The 12,076-nt window shown below is 38.8% G+C and overlaps 1 protein-coding gene across 1 annotated transcript in view; it reads right to left on the bottom strand.

The window, feature by feature from the left end:
* Positions 1-12,076, bottom strand: part of ush2a (Usher syndrome 2A (autosomal recessive, mild)) — a 363,320-nt gene that overhangs the window by 102,423 nt on the left and 248,821 nt on the right. The window contains exons 63-64 of the mRNA XM_061964341.2: positions 4,339-4,562; positions 476-764 (exon numbers count right to left, since the gene is read on the bottom strand). Coding sequence (XP_061820325.2) covers positions 476-764; positions 4,339-4,562 — 513 coding nt within the window. The remainder of the gene's footprint in view (positions 1-475; positions 765-4,338; positions 4,563-12,076) is intronic.

Raw genomic sequence — 12,076 nt, 5'->3', positions numbered from 1 at the left:
CTTGAAAGACCAGCAGCCGCCAATGGATTACATATATTTCCAAAATAGTCAGGTTGCTGTGTGAACAAACCCACATCCTGGCTCACATCTGTGATTTTCTTCAAGAGACAAAGACTAATTCAGAACGGCGATTGGTTAAAATTTTTCTTTTTTGTTTTTTTACGCACTGGTGAGCCCTCTTGTTACCACTGAGTACTGTATGCGAGCAAATGAAATGACTTGCGTAGTTTTACAGAACAAACTGTATTGTAAATTAGGGTAAAAAAGTTGGCAAGTTCGCAAAGAAACTAGCGATACACAATGATATCGGAAAACACCAGCACAATCTCTCTGGCTAAATAAGAGAATCTGGAAAATATTTTAAGATATAACATTTTAGAAAATTTTCATTGAGGTGAGCAAAACTATATAATTACTAAATAGTACTAAACTTAAACTGTTTTAAATTATACAATACAACTATCTAAGAACTTACCTGTGTAGGTGTATTTTCTGGCATCTCCGCTGTACACTACCTCTTCATGGGACGGACACAAGCTCTCCTTGTTTCCCAGCATGTCATTGGTTTTGTCGTGAAAATGGGAGCTCTTAATGAGGCCATCAGATGTGGTGTTGATTTCAGGCAAGTATGTTGCGTAGGGGACGTCATGATACGTTGACAGGACCCACGTGCAGGCCGTCATAGAGGGGTCGATGTCACAGGAGCCGCAATAAGCTGTAGAGGCTGCAGCAATTGGACACAGAGCACCCTGCACGCAGCCACTCTATAGAGAAGGAGGGAAATGGAGGTCACACTTCAAAATATTGTACAAAGTCTTTACTGAGGCTTATAGTTATAGTTGCAAAAAGAGTGCCAAACACTTATTTTCTACTTTGTTTGTGTAAGTCAAGTCAAACTTGACATGGGGCAATAAACTATTAAAGCAGTAGAAACAATGAATAATGAATTCAATACAGCAATGAAACAGGATTTTCAGCAGTGTTCTGAGTGCCCGAGTGTCTGTTCAGCTCTGATTTGCAAAAGAGGGCTGTTCCATAATTTCAAGTGTGAGGTGTAAAATGTGCAATGTCCAATAATTTTGCCTTATAATCTACAAGCCGCAAAGTGTGTGTTTGTGTGAGCTATGTCCATGAAGTGACCTTAATGACATCATTAGAGCTAATGGGTTCCTACCCTTTGTCCTCTAGTGCAATCATCTCAGTGTGTGTGTATGTGCTCATGTCATGCCGGCACCGCGTGACCCCAGATGATGAATGGAAGATGGACCGGTCACCATCCCTGATGTGACAATGTGTGTCGATGTAGATGGTACAATAAAGTGTATCCAATACATTTGGATGTGAACATTATTCAACAGCCAAAGGAAATATTTAACTAAGTGTCTCAATATCATATATCTGGTAATAACAGTAATAAGACATAGCAACGAGGCTGGTTCACTTGGAGTTAAATACAAATACAAAGTCTGAAATGTGGATTAATATGTTACAGCATATTGTAGCAGTGTCAGGTGGCGCCAGATTACTTCTCTCCAAGCAAGCTAGAGCTCTTCTTCCTGTCTCTCACACAAATTAGTGACATTGACACAGGTACCCGTTTGGAAAAAGTGTCTGAAAGGTTAAGCAGTTTTGAGTTATAATGCAAATTTTAAGATAACGGGGATCAATGAACGAGAGTCATCAAACAACTGTAAATCAACTAAGAGATATGATGTATGGATATGATACAACGGAAAATGCCAGGGGCCTTATGTATTAAGAGTTGTGTGGATTTCCTATTAAAAATTGGCGTATGTTCAAATGCAGAAAACGGCTTACACAAGAAGACATTCAGATGTATTAAAGTGTGCGCACCCACTAATCCAAGCATATTTCTTTGTTACATCCCAATCAACGTAGAATTGACCGCAGATGTTTGCTTGGCTGGGGACACCCACACCACGCCCCCTATAAATATGCAAATCATATTGAAATTAGCCATGTGCCTGAGATCTGCACACTCCGCCCAATCAGGACTCAGTAGGAGTCGGTAGATTATTATTCTTTCTTGTTTTTCGAACGAATGGAAGACTAGTGAGTGGGATAGCGTGTGTGAGCCTGTCGTCGCTGTGGGCTCTGACAACCGGACACAGGCTGAAATAAAAAAGAAATGGTCGAACATCAAAAAGAAGGTGACGAAGAAGATGGATGTGGCCGAAACAGGCGAGGAGAACAGAGATAAAGTAGTTCTGCACCCCGTTTGAAAAGATAGTCGCTGCAATGGTACATAAAACTTTAGAAGAGGTGGTTGACTGTGATTACTTCCAATATAAATATATTTGGTATAACTTACAACAAAATATGTTCATACAGCAGCCTGCTCACAGACAGATTAGAGTTTCATGTGAGAATTATTTAATATTTGGCTTGCAATCTTTTACATTTAAACATGCCAGTGCTATCAAAAAGGATACAAAAGACTCGGACTCATGTTTGATTACTCAATGTATTATTATAACCCAGGAGAGCTACTTGTGGCAGCAGCCAAACTTGACACAGAAGCGGGTCATTCCTTCGGTGCCAGTGTGCCGCATGCCCCGGCAGCTGCTATCTGCCTGACTGGTCAAGCACATATGCTGGAGTCACAGGAACACATTGTTACAGCAACAGTCGGTAAAATAATCGCCTAGATAAATTTATAGACGTCCTGACAAATACTAATATGAATAATAAGCATTAAATGCATTGGCAAAAAAAAGTATTTTGTGTCCTTGCTTTGATCTTTTTTACATTGTTAAAACCAAATGTTGGCAAAAGCCCAAACAGCCACCTGTGTGTCGCCAAAGTATCCATGGCCTGTAGAAATGTGTGACGTGAAGCATGAAGTTGGTATGAAACACAGCACATTTCCATGTCAAGGGCACTCTTGATACATCACAACTTTGTCGTGAAAAAGTGTGTATGCCACATTTTTGTGCATAAACACACCTAATACTCAAGGCCCTTGCTCTTTTACAGATATTGGAAAGATTAAAAAAGTAATTTGTGCAAAACAATTTGAGTTTTTGAGGGGCTGTCTTATATTCAGGGTCGTCATATATGCTCAAATAAACAGCAACATTTTAGTTTCATATGACCACAGAACTTTCCTCCAGAAAGTCTTATCTTTGTCCATGTGGTGTCAGATGAAATAAAAATTTAGTTCTTTGGCCACAATACCCAGCAATATGTTTGGAGGAGAAAAGGTGAGGCCTTTAATCCCAGGAACACCATTCCTACTGTCAAGCATGGTTGTGGTAGTATATGCTCTGGGCCTGTTTTACTGCCAATGGAACTAGTGCTTTACAGGGATTAAATGGGACAATGAAAAAGGAGGATTACCTCCAAATTCTTCAGGACAACCTAAAATCATCAGCCCGGAGGTTGGGTCTTGGGCGCAGTTGGGTGTTCCAACCGGACAATGACCCCAAACACACGTCAAAAGTGGTCAAGGAATGGCTAAATCAGGCGAGAATTAAGGTTTTGGAATGGCCTTCCCAAAGTCCTGATTTAAATGTGTGGACAATGCTGAAGAAACAAGTCCATGTCAGAAAACCAACACATTTAGCTGAACTGCACCAATTTTGTCAAGAGGAGTGGTCAAATATTAAATCAGAAGCTTGCCAGAAGCTTGTGGATGGCTACCAAAAGCACCTTATTGCAGTGAAACTTGCCAAGGGACATGTAGCCAAATATCAACATTACTGTATGTATACTTTTGACCAAGGAGATTTGGTCAAATTTTCAGTAGAGCCATAATAATTTCATAAAAGAACCAAACTTCATGAATGTTTTTTGTGACCAACAAGTATGTGCTCCAATCACTCTATCACAAAAAAAAAAGAGTTGTAGAAATTTTTGGAAACTCAAGACAGCCTTGCCATTATGTTGTTTACAAGTGTATGTAAACTTTTGACCACGACTGTGGCTCTTTATTGTCATTGTACAAATACGACCAAATTTTGTTCTCAGCACAAACCCGTTCAAGATAAGATAAACACTGTACAAAACAGGAACGCTGATGGGTCGCTATGAATATATGCATATATATGTACGTTAGGTCAGAAAAAACACAGAGGCTATATCATCCCTACAAGCCTGTTTCGCAGGTTTCCCTGCTCGTCAGGGTATTTTAATAAAAGCCTCTGTATTTTTTCTGACCTAACGTATATTCCGCTCTACTCCGGTATTGAGCACTGTATAACGGATAAACCACAGAAACCTCGACTACATATATATGTATATAATTTGTCTTTATTATACAGTAAATTGATAAAAGTAGCACAAATAATTTAATATAAATATTATATTGTACTGTACCGTCATCAAAAGGTCCGGTGTGGGCTTGCTGGCACACACATGCTGCTGTGGGTCAAAACCAATTCCATGGCAGCATTCTTGTCCCTGAAGTATGACCTTTGACCCACAGCACTGCAATCTCACTGTGGCATTACCAGATGGGTGAATTATGGGTTGTCCCTCAGAGCCTACGCAGCAGAGCGATGTAGAAGAGTTGACATACTCTTGACCACAGCAGGAAAAACCTAAAAAAGAAAAGAAAAGTAAATGAAAGTTGTCTACTGTGTGGGAAATCAGTTTAATGATCTAACTTTAAAGTTAATCCCTCAAATCCTAAATTGTATATGTACTACAGTGATACGTTGGTTAACGAATGCCCTAGTTAACAACAAATTATTCCTCAAAAAGATGCCCTGGTTACTGTTTATTTGTTGTGCTTGCGCATAGTAAAATTGTATTTTGTTCTGTTGCTTCCACCCATCTTGAATCAAATGCCTAATACCAAATCTCGCACACTACGGTCCTATAATTCACTTGGCAAAATCCCTCTCTCTACACTTCCTTCCTCCTCCTCCCTTTCCGCTTTTCACTCCAGTCTACCTCTCTTGTCGTCTCGCTGTGTTCGTCTACAATAGTGTTTAATAAATAAAGGGGAAAAAATTATTTTCATTAGTCATTTATAGTTTTTCTTTTGTATGGTTTCTGCATGTTAAGATGTAAGTGTTCTATAATTAAAGTGTTTTGTGTTAAAATATTTGATTGTGGAAGGAAATGTTTGTATTTACATGGCTTCCTATGTGAAAACTTGCTTCAGTTAATGTACTTTATATCTGCACTTCCGGAACAGATTATGAACGTTAACTGAGGTACTACCTTATTTCCTTTCAACTTTTATCTTTCTGATTCTGTTGCTGACTTTGGAGGGAGGAACAGCGCAGTTTCCTAGAGCCGCCATTGTTGCCCGCTAATTCAACTTCAACTGTAAGTTGAAATAAAAACTCAAGAGAAAAGCACTAAGAGAACGCAGACCTCCAACAGGCCATATCTCCCACTTGAGAAAAAAAACAATCCTAAATCCAGACGGTGATCCAGATCACCTCCAAAATCTAATCACTTGTTCCCTATCCCATTTTTGACATTTCCCGGAAGTTAAATCAACATCTGCCCATAAATCTTTTAGCTATCTACAGCGCAATAAACAAAACTAAATGAAGCCTCTTTGTCTCTGTGGGTAAAGGCGAGACCATGAGAAAACACATACACAGACATTGAAGCTTGTAATGTAAAAGTAAGGTAACATACTAGAAATGATCCGGATAAGCTACACCATAAAATGACTTGTTCCTTTTGGACATTTCCTGAAAGTTAGATAAAAAAAACGTCTCATAAACTTTTGAGCTATCAATAGCGGAATGAAAGAAATGTAACGAACACTCTTGTCAGTCATCCACTGTCTTTGTCTCTGCGAGGCCGCTGGCATAAATGCACGCACACATGCACACACACAGAAGCATAAATGTAAGGTAACATAATAAAAATGATTTGGATCAAGCCCAAAATCAAATTAGTTGTTCCTTCTTTCATTTCGGACATTTCCTAAACGTTTCCTAAATATTCGCTCATAGCTTTTTGAGTTAAGTTGCTAACTAACTAACTGACAAACCAATAGCAATAATATAGCGAGCAGTTATAAGGCACTACAGCTTTGAAGACATTTGATAGTAACATTACTTTACATCTGCACAACAAATTACATACATGCATGCTGCTCAATATAATTAAAAGGTATATTCATTACACTATTTATGATTGTAGAAAAATAAACGCAAAATCAACCATACTAAAATCCCCAACTAAATAAGTACAATACATAGATTTACACATACATTCAAAGTGGCTTTACAGAAGTTATTTCGGAAAATACTTACACATTTTGCTTTGAAAGACTTGAAGTGATTAGTATTTACTGTACATAAGCCTTTCAAAACAATACATAGTAGCACATAAACTACAACTATTGTCCTTTATGAGATTTACTATTACCTGACAGCAATTAAACACATTTTATCTTCACAGGAAGTAAGTAGCCAACAAATATGAGGCTTTATTCACTACAGTATGTACGGTAATACATTTTAATACCCCAGTATTGTATATTTTATATATTTGCTATCATTTGAATTACTGCAGAAGTGTTAAAAAGATGGTTCGCGACCCAGAGGGGTCCTCAGAGGTACTGCAGGGAGGTTGTGAATTTTTTGGTTGATTAGATTTTTTTTTTATATATATTTTTCTATATTCCACCTTCAATTTTTCCACAAATTTGTCTTTAAATACACAATAACATTGGTGTATAAATGGAACCCTATGCATTGAACATTGCAGGTTTGAAATAAAAACATGAATAAATAATAAGACTGTATTAATATAATAATCTTAGCATTTACGATAGCTAGCTAAAAGCGCTCAAGTTGCAATCTAGCAATTAGCGGCAGTAGCTTCATGCTAGCAATTAGTGCTCTAGTTTCCAGCTAGATATTAGCGGAGCTATACTATATTCTTTGAATATCTTAATATTGCATAATAACAAGGTACTTTTAAGATCAAATTAAATTAAAACACAATTTTATACAAGATATAAGTAGGGGTTCCCTGCTCGATTTCTCCATCATTTTGGGGGTCCTTTGCCTGGAAAACATTGAAGACACCTGAATTACTGTATACTATGTACCAGTGGTTGACTGTCATAGAGCCAGCAAGAGATTTTCTGCTGGCCTAACATAAATCCCGATCATTAATTGTTAAAAGTGATTCTTATTTTCAATGTACTTTCCCTAAATATATGAACATATTCACCATATTCTCTTTATGTCATATTAGGCCTCAGTGTTGCCATTTTTACGTTAGAGTTTTTACCCAATCAGAATTCAGATGGCTTGTTGCCAGCGTTGTATGAAATCTGCCAAAGCCTTCTGAATCAACAAAGCGGCAGTCTGTGCAGTGTAGGTTAACAGCGCACATACAGATCTTGTGAGACAAGGTCGGGAGACCCCCGAGCTAGCTAACCTGTCCTAGCCAGTGAAATGGTTTGTCCGTCACTTCCAATCGAATCTACCAACTATGAGCGGTACACCTGGCTTACGGCTTCCGATGGGTGTTGCAAATTGTGAGTTCAAATATTTTAAATATTATATATTTTAAATATTTTCTAAATTGTTTTTACATTGAATTTGTTTTTACAATTATTTTAATTGTAACAGTACCATACAGTGCAGGGGTGTGAATCTAAATTTAGCTCAGGGACCACATGGAGGGAAATCTATTTCCATGTGGGCCGGGCTGGTAAAATCATGGCATTAAAACTTAAAAATAAAGACAACTTCAAATTGTTTTCTCTGTCTTACTTCGGCCAAAAATAGCACATTCTGAAAATATACATATTATAAACAATCATATTGGCAAAATATTTCAAGTTAGTTGAACATTCTGAGGGAAAAAAATAGTGCAGTTTCAAAAACACCATGAAGAACACAATGAACTTAGACTTTGTCTCAGTGTTTTTACAAAGCCATTAAACTTTGAGCACTTCCTGTTTGGGATTCTCATGTTGGCAGTTCACCATTAAAAACGAATGAAAAAGCAATCCAGTTTTTCCTCAACTGAAATCCGCAACTGCCACGACACATTCATTTATCATCATTCAAATATTACAATTATAATGTGAACACAACAATTATCAAAATGACACCATAACTGAAATCAAGGTATCATAACTCCAAACTTAACCAATGTGAACATGGTAGATTTACGCATAAAATAAAACGGAACAAATACATGTAGAAACACACAATTTAACAATGGAATTCAGAGTGCACATCGAGCATTTAACCAATTGCAAGCGCTGCATGGAACTCTAACTATAAAGATGATGGTCAAGTTGACTTAAGTCTTTGTACATCTTACCGTTTCGGTATTTTATACATTGAGTGGATAATATACAATGAAGGAAAAAGTATTGTGCGTAGATACCGCATCCATCTGCTGCCAGCCCCAACAAGAGCAGCTGATTGCTTTCACCTGCGCTGATTAGAGTAGCGGCAGCCAATCCAAAGGACGCTTAAAGTGAGCTGACATTTCATCTTTAAACACTGTCATGTGTGATGTGGGTTACACTTGAATTGCTATTAGACATCCAGAGGACACACTTAGAACAGCAGTTTCTTTCATTAAAAAAAAATCCAGCTCATTTTTATACTTAGCAAACTCATCTTGCGGGCCGGATTAAACCTGTTCGCAGGCCTTAAACGGCACGCAGGTCGTACGTTTGACATACCTGATAAAGAGGTATGTTTTATTTGCCGATGCGGGTTTATTGATTTTGAAATGCGCCGGAAAATAGCCTGTTTTGTACACTATTGAGGTAATTCTATGAGTAGTAGTGCGGAAGTGCGTTTCTGTATAGTATTTTCCAGCCATGGTAATGTGGTGACATAAATGTGGTGTTAAATGCACGGCACGCCACTGCTGTATACTATTCAGGATGATGTGTCCTTATCTGAAAAAATAAGGCACAATAATGCACGATATCCAATTACGAATGGTTTCTCAAAAAACATCACAGCTCATCAGTTTAAATATCATTGACATATGTCGTTATATTAATTGTATTTTTTTTATATCCAACTTAACAACTTCTGGCCGAGCTGTGGTGCAGCACAATAAAATAGTTAACAGAAAAGGTGAGCACTGGTCTACTGTGAGAAACAGTAGAAATGACTGAATTTGGTGTGTGTTCGCTAAAGGTGAGGTCGCGAATGTGAGGGTGAAACAAAAGTCAGAGGGAGCTGAAGACAGTAAAGAGTCTCTCCTGTGGCCCTAGTAATTACCCAGGTTGAAGCAATCAGGTTACTGAGACATCAACACGGCTTAGCTGAAGGGATTGTCATGCTTTGGCCTTCCAGTGGATTAGGGCCATAATATTGTCCTGCTAGAAGACTGAGTCAGCAAGAAACCTGCTGTGAGGATGCATTGGAAATTGAAATGAGCAAAGTATGGCAAAGTAGACTAAAATATTCTTTACGTGCTTATACAAATTGCATTTAAACCAGTGAAACCTTTTCATTTTAAATAAGGTAAGATCCCTAGGTTTTGGTCTCTCCTGATTATTCAGCTTATGGATAAAATAATGTAACTTGCATGAGGTATTTAGTAAATGTATCATACGAGTTGATGACATGCTGATCCGTGGCACCATCCGCCTCCAGCTGTGTTGCTCATTTTATTTGACAGCGGACATTAAACACCAAGTCATTGCTTTGTGTCACGGCCTTGTCCTTTAATGGGGCTGCAGCTAGTTGCAGCGTGATAAATAACTTATTGCCCAACACCTCCATCAGTGTTCATGCAAATGCAGGGCTGTGAAGCTGCTATTAAATGACACAATCGGGCAGAGAATCTTGTCTGTGTTGCCTGCATGAGCGTCATCCTGTCACAGCGAAAATGCACGAGTTTGTGATTGTGTGATATAAAGGCAGTGTGACGGCTAGTAACTCACTTAGCGGCGGCAGCTGTTGCAAAGAAGAGGCTCGCTGGCCAATTCCCTCAGCGCCTTACTTCAGCTTCAATGACGAGCAAATAAACAGCTCAACACATTTTCCAAACAGCTTTTCTATACTCATCGCTTGCCCTCTCACCATCATAACCTTTCATCTTTACGCCTCCCTTTCATCTGGGTGCTGTGGCACCCAAATAAATGTAGTCTTACATTGTATGCCACTGCTATAGATACCAACTTGCAAGAAAACTAGGAAATTCATGGTAAACAATAAACATAATGTATACCACTAGGCCAAGTCTGACACACAGTGAGCCTCCTTGGTTGGGCTAGCTGGGTATATTCCCCGTGTCTACCTAGGGCACCTCAGTGCGTTGTATGATATTCTGCGGTGCTGCTGGGGTAGTGACCTTGTGTGTCGACGTGTCTGTGATATCCTCCTTTTTTCCCCCCTTTCTTTTCTCTTTCCTCACGGGGAGGATCTGCCAGGGCGGTTGCTGAATGTTCCATCTCCATCGTTGGGGTGCCTGCAGGTGGGGCAAGTGGTTCCCGTGGCCCACGTGCTGTGCGGTCCTGCTGCAGTCGACTTGATTGGAGTGGTCTGGGGCGGGCCCCGCCGTGCTCTCTAGGGCGCGTTAGGGGCCAGGTTGCTTGTGGAGTGGGGCGGTCTTCCCGTCCGGTTGCAGGGAGTCTCTGGGCCTCTTGGGGCATGGCGTCCCGTCCTTCTGCCCTTGTTAGGTATGATCTCTCGCTGGCTTGGGGGCTGGCTGTCTTTTGCTTCTCATGTGCCTTATCCTCTGTAGGGCGCATCTATCTACGGCAGGGGTGCTCATTACGTCGATCGCGAGCTACCGGTCGATCGCGGAGGGTGTGTCCGTTGATCACCAGCCAGGCATTAAAAAAATAGTCCTAAAAATGAGCGATCATAAATCTTCACTATGACGTCACTTTCGTCACTTGATTGACATTCACGGCACCCGAGGGTCTTCTGAGATGACGCTGGCTGCTGCCAGCTCATTAAAATTACCGACTGGAAGGCGAGAAACACTTTATTTCAACAGACTCTGGCGCCGTACCTGTCGTCAAAACTCCAAAGACCGACTGCACAGTTGCACAGTTGCGCTAAAAAAATAAGAGTCTCAGACTGGCGTGCACAAGCTAGCAAGCTACGGAGTTTGCTGACAATGTATTTCTTGTAAAGTGTATACAAAGGAGTACGGAAGCTGGACAAATAAGATGCCAAAAACCAACCACTTTCATGTGGAATTGGACAGAAAGGAGGACTTTTTTTCTCCTCCATTCGAAAATGCGGACGTTATCAGCACCACTGTCTGATTCCAATCAATGCATTTCATCAGAATCAGGTAACACACCAACTTATGTTCTTGTCTTCATGAAAGAAAGGAATCTATATGTGTTAAACATTCTTGTATTATCTTTAAACACCTTTAACTTATTAACAATATTAACTATATGTGTTAAACATGCTTGTATTATCTTTAAACACCTTTAACTTGTTAACAATATTAACTATATGTGTTAAACATGCTTGTATTATCATTAAACACCTTTAACTTGTTAACAATGTTAACTATATGTATTAAACATGCATGTATTATCTTTAAACACCTTTAACTTGTTAACAATATTAACTATATGTGTTAAACATGCTTGTATTATCTTTAAACACCTTTAAGTTGTTAACAATATTAACTATATGTGTTAAACATGCTTGCATTATCTTTAAACACCTTTAACTTGTTAACAATATTAACTATATGAATCAAACATACTTGTATTATCATTAGACACCTTTAATTTTTTTAACAATATTAACTATATGTGTTAAACATGCTTGCATTATCATTAAACACCTTTAACTTGTTAACAAAAACATATATTTCATAAATAAGTAAATATAAATTATATATATGAATGAGGTAGATCCCCACGACTTGATCAATTGAAAAGTAACTCGCCTGCAGAAAAAGTGTGAGCACCCCTGGCGTAAAAGCTAACTTGTGATTTTCCTTTGTAAACTCTGCCTACTGAGCCTATGGTGCTGTTACGTTATTGTGGCTCAATCTGCCTTAATTTTTTTAATGTTAATGTATTATTATTTAATATATATTATTGTTTTAGTTGCTTAAGAGATATTCCTGGCTCTGAATTTGCTCATTGCTATTTTTATGTTTTTGTGCATTA

This window comes from Nerophis lumbriciformis, linkage group LG06, assembly GCF_033978685.3.
Source record: "Nerophis lumbriciformis linkage group LG06, RoL_Nlum_v2.1, whole genome shotgun sequence".
Taxonomy (NCBI): domain Eukaryota; kingdom Metazoa; phylum Chordata; class Actinopteri; order Syngnathiformes; family Syngnathidae; genus Nerophis; species Nerophis lumbriciformis.
This window is presented reverse-complemented; position numbering and strand designations above follow the sequence as displayed.